Here is a 16,210-nt window from a genome sequence, read left to right on the forward strand (position 1 = left end):
GCTGCCGCATACAAAATATACACGATTTACATTTGAGACACCGGGAACCAACGAAGTACAAGAAGCTTAATAACATGCAAACTCAAACTGTGCATAAAATGTAAATATCATTTATAATTTATATTTTTTCAGTGCATACAACTTCCTTCACACAAGTTGTCGGGAGCACTGCCTGTTTTAGTGTATTACTTCCATTTCATTGATACTATTGCACATTACATTTTAAAACAGAAACAACCAGTGTGCAGTGGCCTTGGCTGTGACTACAGTTTTGTGTCTTGAGCGGCATACTGTAGAGGGTATTATTGCATGCCCCTGCTGCTATACTGTCTCAGCCTGCGTTCTGAGTAATATAATGGCTTTTACTACTTTTTGAAAATGAACACATATTTAAATTGAGTGAATATCCGAACATAAAAATCCTGTTTGTCTCAGCACTACTGCAACCAGTACTAATGGATTCCTATCATTCAATTTTTTAAGTAAATCTCTGAATGATGCTCCTTATTATAAGTTATACAATAGCTCTTATTGTCATGCCCAGCACTACAGTAACCTAGTCAGCTGCCATCATTGTTTGACCACCAAGGACAGCAATATGCTTTTCTTTTTATTGCCAAGTAAGTTGCTTGCTGCTCTCAGTTATTGCAAAAAAGCTCATAAGTATTCCGGTACAGTTTTTACTGTCGGCATTCCCAGACAGGTGGATTTATACAGTACCTTGTGAGTCCCCTCTAAAGAAAGTAGAGTCTGGTTGTACCCTAACAAGGCTTTGGTGTTAGTGCAGCAGCTCGGTTTGAGCAACAACCAAGGCTTTTTTTTTCCAATCTCCATCCATTATAGAGCACCTCCATCCTTGTTCAAAACACATGTAGCAAAGAAGTCGCATACTTATTGGGGATGTACTGCTGTTTTTTTTTTTTTTGTGGAGATTCACTGGAAAAACTGTCAAGGTAGTGGTGGAACTTAGTCTATGCATTACACTTCGATCCTGGCTAATGGTGCATGCAGTATTTTAAAATGAAGTGCTGCTGATTAGTTACCACAGTATTGAAAGCCATTGGACTAATTTGTATTCCTAGTTCTGTGACAACGGTAACTCAGGAATATGACACAACTGCATGTATGAATGTAATTTTTTATGTGATTTTACTGCACTTTGGATGTGTTTTGTGTTGTTTTTTGGCATGGGGAATAATAATTTGATTTGCAAAAGTGTTTACTGTTCTGCTGATTACACTTTTGCATATTAATGGTGACAGACAGAAATCCTACACTGTATGTATGTATGTATGCATACATACATACATACATACATACATACACAGTAAACTCTTTGGGTGATGTTGGTTTGCATTTTTTTTTTCGGAGGACCACGCAGTTCTGAGTTGACACAGGCAGGCTTGCAGGCGCCCTGCCAGCCACAGGGGTCGCTGGTGCGCAGTGAGCTAAGGATTCCCCGGTCAACCTAAACCCTCTTGGCCAATTGTGCTCTGCCCCCTGGGAACTCCTGGCCAAGGTCGGCAGTGACATAACCTGGATTCAAACTGGCGATCTCCAAGCTATAGGACACCACTCGGTTTTTTCAGTCATTTTAAATACGGTGACTGAATCATTTGATTTAAATGGTAGATGGCTATAGATGCATATTAAGCTTTAAAATACATATTTTTACAGACAGAAATACACTAAATGAACTCCCATGCATTATTTGGTTTTCGTACTCTAAACAAAGAGCTGTGACAATATCCTTGAGATGCTTTAGAAAATGGTAGAACTGTACAGTAGGTTTCAGAATTTAAGAATCTGCATGTAATGTAAATGTGGATGATTCCAGTGTAAACTTTATTAAATAAAAAAGCACATATCAGGACCTAGATAAATAATTAGACTGTCATGAGATAATGAGTGTTTGGCAGCCCCTTCCAATTCAAAGACCAGCAGGAGACTTCTCTTAACTGATGCAAGTGACTTGTTAACAACAGAAAAAAATATATACTATCCTGGGGACCCAGTGGCTCATTTAGTAAAAGCACTGTTGCTTGGAGGGCAGGGAAAGTCATGTGAGTGTGCAGAGTGATGACTTCATTCTTTTTTTTTTCTTTGTTGTTGTTGCTCTGGTCATGCATGGCCAACCCCCCCCCCCCCCCCCCCCACACACATAATTTTGAAGTGGGATTTTCAGTGATGCATTGGTCCAATGTCTTTGTCAAAATTAGTTTGTTCAGCTTCATTGGTTCCAACTTAAGTATCCCATAAGGAAATAGGCTGCTAATGTCTGCCTGCTGCTGGTATTTAACAGTACATTTGTACAGCACACCTAAAATCTACCTGTCCACAGCTTTCTTAAATATTCTTCCATTAATTCTGTAATTCTGTAAAATAAAACAATGTAGTTTAACAGAGAGATTGAGGCTTTTCAATGCAATATATCCAGTAAAGAGGTTTACTTGCCAGCTTACACTCATTGTGTTTTGGGCAGAAGTTTTTCTTCCTGCTTGTCACTTCCTTTCAGCTTGGCACCTAAATCTCAGTTTGGAGCCCCTCAGTGTGACAGTTTTACGTTGCTGCTGAATTAATGCATTTTACTGCAGCTCAAGGTAGTATCTTTTCATTGTAGTAATGCTTCAGGAGCATTTGGAAATGTACACAGAACAACCCAATTGTGTGTATTGTTTAGCAGCATTTGTACACCTGCAATGGTCCCTTTATGGCCTGCGCTACAGCCAAGGACTTCATTGTGCACTTTACATTTTTGCCGCAGAAAGTTGCCTTATTGAAAAGAGCATCTGTATCCTGCTAGCAAAGATCAGTGAAGTTAAAAAATCGTTTTTCCCTTTCATTTTCCAACTTTTAAGACGTGTTTAAGTGTTACAGCAGTAGGGCAGCAACTTCTAAACAACCTTTTCCTATTGGATACAATGTTTTTATGGAGTAACCACTGGGAACTGGGTATTTCATTTCTGTCTCCCTCTGCTGGCTTTAGGAAGATACTCCAGTTATATTTCATAATTAGAAAATTAAGTGTAAACCATAGTTTATGTATACAGTCTTCTTTCAAAAGTACTAATGTATGTTTAGACAGTTACAGTACACGCCTCAGTCAAGTTTTAAAATGATTGCACTATGAAGGCACTAGTTTTATTTTATTGTGGAACGTTATGAGAGGTATGTTTGCGGTTTCTTCATTGGGCGTGCTAAAAGTTGTGGAGCATTCCCGTTACACCAAGCACCTACTCCGAAAATATTTCTATGCACAAGAAACCTCACTGTCATAATGTTGTGCCATTCTGTACTGTACACACAGCATGGGAAATGGGGAAGATGTGTCATGCAAAGTTCATGTTCCGAACAATTTCTGTAAGATGTAATTCAAGTTACAAAATGCTGTCTTTTGGGTTCATTTAAATTGAGAATGTTGTGGGAATAGTTTACAGCAGTGGTGGCCAATACACCAAGTATTGAGATCCATTTTGGTGGATCTCAATGGGTTCCGTGATCCACCAGCAATAAAGTAAAACCCTTTTGATCAACTGGGATTATCTGGCTTTAAGCCAGTGGTGACCAATACGTTGAGGTAGCAAAACACACACACACAAAAAAAACAGAATGCAAACTTATCGGCATTTTCAAAAAGTTTTTTTTTATTCAAGGAAAAGAGAATTCTGAAAGCTACTATGTATTTTTGACATTTTCGTCCAATAGAAATCACCCCATTAAAGTAACAATGAACATTTAAATTTATTAAAATTTAAAGAAACATCTTAGTCAAGTAGACAAATGTGTCCCGTTTTTGTTTTTTGCACAAACTGAACATGATGGCATAAAAAAAAACACAATTGCCTAAAGTTTAGTGTGAACTTTTGCATGCTCAGGCTCAAAAGATGTTACAACACAACAAAGCTGAGCTTCGAGAATTTGATCAGAAAGCTTCTGCGCTTTTTCGAATGCAGGTCGGTCAGATTCCAGCTCCCACCTTTTATTACACTATGTAACACAATTTTTGTTCCTGGGTAGTAAGTGTTATTTCCTAATTGCTTATGCCTCAAAAGTATAGAAAATGGCTATTATTCCCCACAAACTTTGCTTTTGTGACCAGGACAGTGATATTTTGAAATTTACCTATTTCCAATGAGAAAACGGGTGAATTTGTGTCTTTTCGTTCACATAAAGTCAGAAAAAAAAGCAATACAAAAATGACTACAAAAGGTTTAGAAGTGAGTAGTTTTTTCGAGAATTACGATTATACTGTCTCCCATCATGTTCTCGTTATATTGTCCTTGGTAGCGGCGTTCAAAGTCCAGTATATCCTGGTGGAAGCGGTCGCCTTGCTCCTCCGAGTACGCTCCCATGTTCTCCTTGAATTTATCAAGATGAGCATCAAGGATATGGACTTTGAGGGACATCCTACAGCCCATTGTGCCGTAGTTCTTCAGCAGAGTCTCAACCAGCTCCACATAGTTTTCGGCCTTGTGATTTGCCCAGGAAGCCCCGAACCACTGCGACAAAGCTGTTCCAAGCCACTTTCTCCTTACTAGTGAGCTTCTTGGGGAATTCATTGCACTCCAGGATCTTCTTTATCTGTGGTCCGACGAAGACACCGGCTTTGACCTTTGCCTCAGACAGCTTAGGGAAGAAGTCTTGAAGGTACTTGAAGGCTGCCGACTCCTTATCTAGAGCTCTGACAAATTGTTTCATAAGGCCCAATTTGATGTGCAGTGGTGGCATCAGCACCTTCCAGGGGTCCACCAGTGGCTCCCACTTGACGTTGTTCCTCCCCACAGAGAACTCGGTCCGCTGTGGCCAGTCTCGCCTGTGGTAGTGCGCCTTGGTGTCCCTGCTGTCCCAAAGGCAAAGATAGCAGGGAAACTTGGTAAAACCGCCTTGAAGACCCATCAGGAATGCCACCATTTTGAAGTCTCCTATGACCTTGATGCCATCTCAGAAAAATGCAGATATGTATCCACTTAGGCAGCTGGAACTAAACTGAACTGGTGGGCTTAAGGCCCCTGTATTTATACTACTATTTATATTACTGGAAAGTTCTAGAAGTTACTCCAAGTTTACTCAGCACTGAATCTATCTGGAATGTTCTGGAAAATAGGTACATTTCAAAATATCAGTGTCCTGGTCACAAAAGCAAAGTTTGTGGGGAATAATAGCCATTTTCTATACTTTTGAGGCATAAGCAATTAGGAAATAACACTTACTACCCAGGAACCAAAAAAAAAAAAAAAATTGTTACACGGTGTTATTAATGTTACACTTTGGCACCAGCTTACTTTTGGAAGGCACAGAAGGCTCTCCCTCATCTTTTGTAACTTGCACCACAAACTCACTGTACGCCACGAAATGTTGAGGAAGCATGTTGCTCGAGATATGGAAGCCAGCGTATAGTTATTAGCACCATCTACTATTTGGAATTAATGTCATTTTTCTTTGTATGTATTCATTGTCAGGAATTATATTTTTTAAATGTGCAATCAACCCATTTAAAACTATGCTATGCTTATGTGTTGATGCTTCTTCAGATTTGCCCCAAGATCCACCAAAAATCTCTCGAGATCCACATAGTTTACAGTATGTCAGGGTGCTAAAGTCACATATTGTGAGATTTCATAATGCGTATACAGTATGCTGAGTTTTGAACACAGGAGCTTATCCTCATTTTCTGAAATCGAGAAATTAAAAGTATTCCATGTGTAAATAATGTTAGACTTCCCCAGTCTAATTGCATAGCATGGCGAGTCCCATGTACTTAACATAAATAGTTAACAGGCAAGAATGAATTAATGTTTATGACAATGCCCTAACTATACTGTAATCACAGTAGCTATGGAGCAGCATCATTTTGATTTAATCCTCTGGTTAACTCTAATATTCCGGTAACTTACTGTAATGTCTTGATGGTCCGCTGCGCCAGTTTAGTACAAAATTTGAATTAAACCAAGGGAAGACTTCAAAACTAATCAAAGAGGCTTCCAATGAAAAACAGTGACACAGTCGCAAAGGAGCAAAAAGCTTAGAAACTGACATTTTTCTGTCTGCAGTGGAGTCATTTAGGCTATTTACATTATGATGCCACTGAGGTCACACCAGGTTGGGAAACTAGAGTCGTAACACCTGTAGCATTTACATATTTTGGCCAGCCTTTTGTCTAATGAATATATAAAAGGAAGGTGGGACTATGCAGATCTTCACAAAAGTCATACCTCTCAATTTCTAACATGCTATAGGTGTCTATACATGTTAGGGGATGGATATTCATAAAAACAAAACAAAAAAAAAGTTCAGTTCACGACATTTAGCTATTCGTTGTTTACACACAATATTCTAACCGCATGTATTTAATCCTGTTAATAAAATCATTTAGCAAACAGATATCGATGGCCTATGTGAGCACAGGTCTGGAGCAGCCTCAACAGTCAACTAAAATAAAATATGACCTCATCTGTATATATGTGTATTTTTTCACAAACAAAACTAACATTTGCAAAAAACTACACACTAACCTTTTACGACTAAGCCTCATAGTTGTGATTGTTTGAAATAAAGCAGATGTTCTTATTGTTAAACAGGTTGAACTGAACTGAAGCTTGCTGTCCTGTGGTGAAAACTATGGAGAAATCTCCCTCTGCCATTAGGAAGACTTCTCACTTCTTACGTAACCAGGTAGATTTAGACTTTCAGTTTTGTTTTGTTTTTTAAACAAAATATTACATTGTATTTAACATGTTGGTCTGATCCTCGCATCTTTGGAAATTTAAGTCTGTAATGGAAATGTGAGTAAAATGCAACAATATCCTGAGGTCACGAGTACTTTTAATAAATACTGTACTTGCCTGATGCTAAATAATATGGGGTATGCATTAACTACAGTCTTACCTTTGAACTACTGTACAAAAACTTGGTCTTACAATAAAAACAATTATTCTTATTTGCTTAATTGACCACAAAAAATATGACTGTGAAGCAAACACAGAAACAGAACTTTTTTTATACCAACTCTGTAGATTGACAAAAGCCTTTATGTGCACTTACTATATATTTATAAAGAAACAATGATATTGTACTCCTTATTGATCTTGCTATAGCAATATAAAGCATCCTGACTCTCTAAACACAGACTATTGTATTTATTATATAGATGTACCTTCCAAAAATGAGTTTGATAGATACATTTGTAGGTTAGGTTAAGGGGCACTAAGACGGTGCTGAGAAATCCTAAGATTAAGAACCCAGTTGCTTATTCACCAGTCACAAACACGCATTGCAAGTGAGTGGATTCAACCGTATCCAGAATTATTGATCACGTGTTTCTTGCAATACCTAGGCAGGCCACAATGAACTGTCTCAGCATTCCTGTGATCCATTCTCTAGCTACCGCATGCAAGGAACCAACCAAGTACAAGAAGCTTGATAACCGGCATACTCAAGCTGTGCTGCAAAATTGCTATGTGTATATTCATATAATTAATATTTCTTTCAATGTGTTAAACCAAAAAAACCAACCAAACAAACAAAAAAACAACATCTGGAGCGCTGCCGGTAACTAATGATAAAGAATAATCCAAAGACCCTAATGGGAAATAAAAATATATATTTCATAAGTCACAGTACAAAACCTAAACACAATTAGTTTATTTATTGTGGAACATGATACAGTAGTAGTCAGGCATACAGTACTTTATAGGGTATAGTATAGTGTCAACATTTACAGAAACTGTGTCAGTGCTGTTTATTAGGTAAATCTTCTCTTTTTTTAAATTATTTATCTTGGTAGTTTCTGTGATTCTGTTCTGTTTTCACTTTTATCTGTCTACACAACAATGTAATTCAAGAGATCAAAAGGTTTAAATCGTGCTTTTGAAGTTTGCTGGAAGAGTAGTTAACTTTCATATAATTAAAAAAACATGCTTCTGTATCTTTCATGTCAGCACGCCAGTAAAAATGACTCTGACGTAGAGGATAATAAACCACGGACACAAAGAACACCTGTGAAAGACCAGTGCTGTCAGACAGAGCACCATCACCATGGCTGCTGTGAACCAGGTAACGTTATACATTTTAAAAGCCATAAGCTGTAGGGATCAGGAAGCCAGTTGTTTTATTTCACACCATGGTTCTAGCCTTCCGTGCAATACCATGTAAAATCTGACATAAAGAAACAAAAAATAAATAACTTGCGTTGACAGTCAGGTTAGTTTACATTCTTCACTGTTAGCTGTAGGGATTTCACAAAAATTAAGACATGCATTATTCACTTAAGTTTTTCTTCAAAAACACTAATGGGAAGAAAGTAGAGTACACATGAGTTTAACAGAGATTTTTCCCCCTATTTTGTAAAATGATTGTGATGTTCACTGCAACTTACATAGTTTATATTTTGATTCCCTTATTGGAAATATTAATAATTTCAGTGAAATGTTTTTTGGAGCTGTAACATACTTGGATTAGAATGAGCATGTTAAATACTTGTTCTCAAATGTAAAAACAATTATTTGCATTTGTGTCATGTTTATTACTTGTAATAGATTGATAAAGCACTGTAGGTTTTTGCAGTTGGCAGCTTTCAGATTTAAATAAAATAATGTTGATCTCATTACTGGATTATACTGTGTTATACAATGGATATGTATCGTAGTGGCATATCGTTAAGCTATGTTCAGCTAGTTTAAATATTTCAGCAGTTGATTTTAATTTTTTTGTACTTTTACTACTTTCAAAAAAAGCAAATTAAACTTGCAAGTTCACAGTAACAAAGAATCATTTGTCATGTTTTAATTGTATAGGGATACGTATTGTATCGTAACCCAGGTATCGAGGTGTGAGTCGTAGTGAACCCAAACATACACGGCCCTACTTATTTGATAGTACGATGATTTTTTAAATGCATCTTACTGTGAAAAGTGACTTGCTGAGAACAGGCATAACCGTATAATTAAATCTAGTGAAATCAAAATACAAGAAAATGATTCCCTCCTGTTCCATCAAGTCAGAGTGACAAAAAATGAAATGTGTTTGTGCGCAATAGTTCTGAATTCTTTTCAGTGCGTAAACTAATAGGAGCATACTGTAACTCTCGTACTGGCACAGATTTCAAAAGATAACAGCAAATGATCTATCAAGTGCAAGCTAAGAGGAAAATATTAAGCAGAGACCGGCAATTCCTGGATAAGTAGTAGATAAAACAGAGATTTAAAAAAATATATGAAATGGCTGGATCACAGGTTAATGTGATGGCAGTGCAGCATATTATGGGGCTATGCATACAATGAGTAGTACTCTACCCCAAAAAAACATCACTGTGGAATGCTTACGAGTTGGTTACAAAATGAGGGTGTAATTTTTCTCCTTGTTGTTTTTATATGACACAAACAAACATTTCATTTTGGTGTCCTGGGCAAGTTTTGTCTAGGTTGATGATTCCACTGAAATTATGCTTTTATTTATTTTCGGAAAAAAATGGGGTAGATTTACTCTAGTAAAAACTTTGTGGCATGAATGACTCCAACAATTAAAGTGATCCAGTTTTCCATTAAGCCTCCCCCAAACATACTGTAGTAAGGTGGTTTTACTTGGCATTTCTTTAAGCAGAATCTTTATGGAGGGAGGGGAGAGCTTCCATATATAAATCTCTCCAGAATCCAGATGCTGTGTACACAGATGAATGTACCTAAAATGGAAGAACCGAAAGAGTTCACATGGGTACAGCCACCTGGACTCGCTTTTGTATATTGACTTTGTCTACAGAGAACCATTCAGCTCTGTCCTATTCTGGATTATATCCTATGGGCCCTTTTCCCTGGCGATTCCTTTTTCCGTGAGTCGCTGTGAAGGTTTGAAGTCTGAAGTCATACATTTAGGTTCAGTATCTGTTGCATCATGGGGATGAGAATCGGTTTATACTTCCTGTGATCTGTTCTTGCAGTTCTGTGATCTCTGTTGGTGCAAGGTACTGGAATCTTATCAATCATAAAACCTATTATATTCACCTTCAGGCTTGTTTTCTGCAAGCTTCAACATTCTGGCAGTCAATTGTTTTTAAATTGGAAACTATGAGGAAGATTTTGTAAATATAAATAAAATAATTGAGATGCTTGGAACTGGATAAACACACCTTCAGTTTTCATAACTGGGTTCAAGCAAGATATTTTCCAGTGAGCATTTAGTTTCCATGAGGTGCATGTGCAAATATTGGGGAGGGTTCTTCTGGGTATCCGATGTGGCAAGTAAACAAACAGCAAAATGCTCCGCTGTTTCTCTTGCTACACAAAGTTGGAAATTGTTCGAGCTCTTGAAAAAAACCTGAATCAGACACAATTCACCGAGCAATTTGGTGTTTCCCATTCTGGTGATTTGATTCACCATTCTTTTAAATAATGTGCATGTCTTGTATGTTGCTGCTGCATTTTGTAATGTATGTAGGGGTGCTGTGTTAATTTGGTTTAACAGGTTATTAACGTTAAAGGGCACATAAGGACCTTTTTTATTTTATTGTTAGATGTTCCCATGTGTTGCTACAACTGTTTACTTAAGGTGTGTGTATTGTTTTAATTTTGACCACTTTTTTAAACTTTTAAATTGCATTTCTCTGCCTCAAGATGGCTTCCCCACCTGCATGGCCCTCTCAGAATTTCATTTTCCATCATACTCCTGCTCACTGGTAAATCCTTCAGTTACATATGTGAGCAGGAGGATGATGGGAAAAGTAGTTCTGAGAGGTCCATGTAAAAAAAACTACACACACCTTACGTAAACAGTTGTAGCAACACATGGGAAAATAAAATAAAGGTCATTATGTGCCCTTTGAGTTAACCCTAAGTAACGGCCATTATTTTTGCCTCTGCCATTGTGAAAGCCCAAAACACACCTGCCAGATAATTTCATAGTACATAGCGATTTAAGCTTTTTGACCGTGTTGTTTTGCTTTAGTATTATTAACATTAGTTTTTATGTTACTTTTATTATTATAGTTTATTAACAGACACTTGCCTATTGTTTTGTTTTTACTTATTCAATTAATTTGATATGTTGATGCACACGCGTCATGACAAGTAATACATAATTTATTCATATTGTGTCTGGTGGCTAACTCCATCTTAGAGAACGTTTCACTTGCTTCCTAAGGAGTGTTCTCTTAGCCGGAGAGTACTGTACTTACTATACATACTATACTATACATTTACTATACGGCATGAGTGCCCTACATACCTCAGTAATGCTATCCTACAGTATACTGACTCAGTAAAGAGTCGGTATATCCTGTGATAAACCCAATGACATAAAGGCTTTACATTTTCAACCTCGGCACAGCTCAGCCTCCAGCCACTGCATGAAACTGACACCAACCTGTACTTTTAGAAGGGCCTGTTTATCATTTTGATGAAATAGACAAGGACCTGCACTTTCTATATAAAATTCTGTATAATTTTTAAATAATAATAATTGGAAAAAATACTTGTATCCTGATGCTGTTCCAGACCTTTGATTTATCTATCTGTCTATGAATGTCTGAAAAATGTATTACATACTTCAGAATGTCTGTGTTTTGTTGAAATGCACTTAGCTTTGAAATACACTTTGAAATGTTAATGCAAAGCTGGTGTCGGATGAAAATCAGGTGTCAGGTGGTGGTATTATTTAAAACAGTAAGATTCATGTTTAAATTTAGATGGTTAAACAATTTTAAAGACCTGTAATATGCACCTACAATATGTAAAGGATTTCCCCTGCTATTGTTGGCTATTTTAAGCATTAAGGAAAATGACAGAGAGGTACAGTATAGAAAGACCTCCTGCATGTTTTATGACAGCAGTTCATAACTTCAAACACCAAGTCATAAATCCTGAGGGACTGCACAGCTATGGCCAAATGTTTTGCATCACCTAGAATTTTAGGAATGAGACATTCATAACATATATAATATATGTGTGTGTGTGTGTAACATCATGTAATCAAAGAAACTACTAAATGATATCGCAAAAGTCTACTGGAAGCCATAATAGTAGTAAAGTATTTCGTGTTAGATTTCGAAATATCAAATTCAGTTTAAGTATATGGAAAACAACAAAGCGTTATGTAATTCAGTATGTTAACATAACACTATTCAGCAGGTTTCATGTGAGTTTATGAAGCAAAATGTGTTAATTCTATAGAGAGTGATGCTAAACTTTTGGCCATAGTGTAGTTAATTACCTCAGAATTACTGAATTATAAAAAAGTGCTTTGTAATATCATCTGCTCTATACTTGTGGTTAGTGCTTTAAAACAAAATGGTTGCACACTTGGTAGGGTAGGCTCAGCAGTTACTCTTTCAACACTCCCTATCTATGAAAACATTGTATATGAATATTTCCAGGGTTATTAAACACATCAGGTTACATTTTCATTGCAAGTGATTTATGTCCCATGGATTGGTGCCATACTGTAGTCCTGTAACTTCTTGGTTTCCACCAGATGAGATGCTTTATTGCCTTTTCCTTCTATAGTTAGGGCCTATGATTTTTAGTTTTAACCGATAAAACCCGATAAAACACACCAGATACAAAAATAATTAAATCGGTGGACAGCCAATAAACACCCGAAAAACTGTGGAAATGATTAATCAATTCACGTTGACTTTACCCTTTAACCATTAAAAAATAAAACCTACTACACAAATAATAATAAATACATTTCCCAGTGCTGCTGGGCAATGTCCCGCCTTGATGATTTGCATCTATCATTGTCGTTCTGAATACTTTAAACCCGCCCCAACTACTGAGTGACAGCACATTCCTACTTTTCTATTGGAGACACCACTTGCAAGATTTAAAACGAGAATGCAATCTGCAATGGAGGTTTGTTAGCGGGATTTCAAGCTGTATTACAGTTAAGATACAGAGGACTTGAAATAGAATTGTGGCGAAATGTACAAAAATGCCTACACACAAAAACCCCAGAAGAATGTGCCCGTGACCATAGGGATTTCGCTGTGGAAGACAGCAATGGAAAGAAGGTACAACTTAAGTGTGCAAGTACTGTTACTACTGTACATATTCTGACAGAAAAAAAATAAAAAAACAATAAGCACCGAAAAATACAATTAATAAAACCCAAAAAACAGAAGCCCTATCTATAGTACATGGTCTGCCATTGGTCATTTTTCTAACTTTGGTTTCTGGGATAGAGACTGGCTTCCGATATAGTTGTATTAATTCTCTCATTGGGCCCACATACAGTATTGTTTGAACTTTAGTTACAAGAAGTTACGTGAATTATGCATGTAAAACAGAAATATCTAATTTTGTACTGTAATCATTTAAAATAATTTGTATTATGATCATTGATTGATTCCTGTCTGTGTAGTAAATGAAATGTTTTAGAATAAGTATATTGGCTAAATAATAAAGAACCTTGGAGTTAAACTGCTTTAATTAGTAAAATCATTTAATTATCAAACATTAAATTTGGAACAGTGCCATGGTGTTGCAAAGCCCTAATGATTTAATTGTAAATAAAGACAAATTAACCAGAACGACATACAAGCTTAGACCCAGTTAGCACTATGCATAATGAGATACCATAACTGGCAGCTGACCTTTCATGATGAGCTTGACAGACTGTCAGCTGTAATTGCTTCAATGTGTTAAATCAGTTTAACTGGCAGTTCTATTTACACTAATTAATTATATGTTTGAAAATTCACTACATTTTACAGCCTGTGAAAGAAAAGGCAGCTGAATACATTAACCAACAACATGTGCTGTGCTGAGGATGTCGTTCTTTTTGCACACCTAAAATGCTCACAGAGACTGCATTTAACTAATCCTTTTATGAAGTCTATCTCAATAGCTCAGATCAAACCATGCCATGATCTTCAAATATATTTGAAAATGTTTTGTAAAGTGTTAGATTTACCTAAGAAATCACTTTAAAGTTCTAGAATGTGTAACATACCTTCATTTCATTTCATCTTATTACTGTAAACAGAGAGATCTCTGAAGTTTTCTCCAAAGTTTGTCATTCCAATTACACAGTGATATTTAACTTAACGTTGTGGTTTGTGTTTTTTCTTGCTGTCTGCAAACATTTTCTGCCCAAGGAAATGGCAGTTTTGAAGTGTAAATGGGATAACATGATTCGTTTTTTGTGTTTATAGCCTATGCTATGGAGCCTGGCGACCCTCCTTTAATACAGCAGCAACTTCAAACATCGAAATCTGGTATTCAGCAAATCATTGAGTGCTTCCGATCAGGTATTGACAAGTTCTTCGTTGGAATAATTGTAATAGTTTCTATTATGTATTGTTATACACAATAAAACATCACTACACAGCTTCAAGAAGTCTGCCAAGTGGTTCTTCATTGTGAATTAAATTTGAATGCATGTTAAGCCATACCAGTTATTTTGTCCATCAGGATAACTTACTAAGATAACTCAAATGCAGTTTGAATAATATGTATACAATAATGTTTTATCTGTTGGTAGGTATGTTAAGTGTGTGTTTGTTTTTTATCTGAAGGAACTGCACAGCTTAAGAATATTTTACTGAAGGAAGTGGATACCATTTTTGAATGTAAACTCTGTCGAAGTCTTTTTCGAGGATTGCCAAACCTTATCACACACAAGGAGTTCTATTGCTTTCCCAGGCTAAAGTTGGACAATGGTGAGTGGCAATTTAGCAAAGTACCAACAAACTTTTCCTTATTCTCCTTTTTTTTAAATTTAAGAATATTAATTGCGTTTGATCGAATCAGACCAGACACAATTTTTTGTCCCGTAACAGATAGATCTAAGTAATCCAGAACATTTTACTGTGGTTAATGTTTTATGCATGTTTTAAATTTGCTAAATGTTGAAATATGAATGAAATTCAGCAACATCAGGTGTTGTCAAAGTTCAATGATGAGTGGGTACAAAACTCAGGTACCGTGCTTTGGACTGTTGATGAATGGACAATGCCACCTGTGCCTTCTGCCAGTTCTGTTGATGTTTCTCTGTATGTGTTGATTATACTTCAGATATCAACATGAAAAACGCAACAAGACTTTTGCACAGCAGTGTGTGTGTGTGTGTGTGTGTATATATATATATATATATATATATATATATATATATATATATATATATATATATTTATATAATATATGTGTGTATATATGTATGTGTGTGTGTATGTATGTATATATATATATATATATATATAATATATATATATATATATATATATATATATATATATATATATATATATATATATATAATATATATATATATAATATATATATATATACATATATGACTTCTAATACATTAAACAAGCTATTAAATTTAACAATTTTAGTTATGTTTTATATTAGGCTAGTTATCTGATTGATTATTAATAACAACATACATATATTGATAAATGTATTTCTATTTATACCTTATTTAAAAATGTACATTGATTCAAATGGCGTCATTAGGAAGAGAACGACACATTCAGGGCTCTATGTTTAGATTTTAAACTACTGGCTCCTTGGGCCACTGAGCTAGTGTTTTTACTGGCCCGGATAGAATTTTATCTGGCCCAATATATTTATATATTTTTTCATGATGGTTTTTATTTTCAGTATGTTTCTAACTGTATGGTAACCAAAGAGAGCCCACGTCTCAAAACAAAGTGGCTAAATGAAGCCTTTCAATATATGTTACTTCAGCCATTTAACATGCACACATCTGTGTTCTTGTCAGAAAATGAAAGTACTGTATTAAAGATTTGAAAATGTATGTGTACAAATGATACTCATTTTTTCACAAGCAAACTTGCAACCAAGATATTACCATGGTCACAGCAACCCTAAAACTGAATTATTATAATCCTAATTAGGGATGGGTCAGTGTAGTCAAATACACGATTACATGAAAAAAAAACAACCTATTCTTATAGTATATTACATATTCGAGTACACAAAAAAAGTATATATTAGCTACTAGTGGAAGCAAACAAGTCAAATGTAACTGGCCTAGTCAGGCCTGTGGTGCTTCATAACTACAGACCAAACTGCGATCTCTACTGGCCCCGGGCTGACGGGCCGTGGTTAATGTTGAACCCTGACATTTCCATACCGTCGATTCAGCCATTTCACCGTTTAATAAACAAGATAATAGCCTAATAATCATGAACAACAGGATCGCCCAGATACTTGTAACTCCATTAACTAGGGATTTAAATGTAAACAAAATG

The 16,210-nt window shown here is 36.0% G+C and overlaps 1 protein-coding gene across 2 annotated transcripts in view; it reads left to right on the top strand.

The window, feature by feature from the left end:
- The window catches only part of znf800a (zinc finger protein 800a), a 31,906-nt gene that overhangs the window by 5,571 nt on the left and 10,125 nt on the right, over positions 1 to 16,210 (top strand). The window contains exons 2-5 of one of the 2 annotated variants that reach the window (XM_034025247.3): positions 6,579 to 6,672; positions 7,938 to 8,052; positions 14,144 to 14,239; positions 14,507 to 14,650. In XM_034025247.3, the coding sequence (XP_033881138.2) occupies positions 6,619 to 6,672; positions 7,938 to 8,052; positions 14,144 to 14,239; positions 14,507 to 14,650 (409 nt within the window). In that variant the 5' untranslated portion in view covers positions 6,579 to 6,618. The remainder of the gene's footprint in view (positions 1 to 6,578; positions 6,673 to 7,937; positions 8,053 to 14,143; positions 14,240 to 14,506; positions 14,651 to 16,210) is intronic. The other variant, XM_059027228.1, reaches the window with a different exon arrangement.

Source organism: Acipenser ruthenus, chromosome 7, assembly GCF_902713425.1.
Source record: "Acipenser ruthenus chromosome 7, fAciRut3.2 maternal haplotype, whole genome shotgun sequence".
NCBI lineage: Eukaryota > Metazoa > Chordata > Actinopteri > Acipenseriformes > Acipenseridae > Acipenser > Acipenser ruthenus.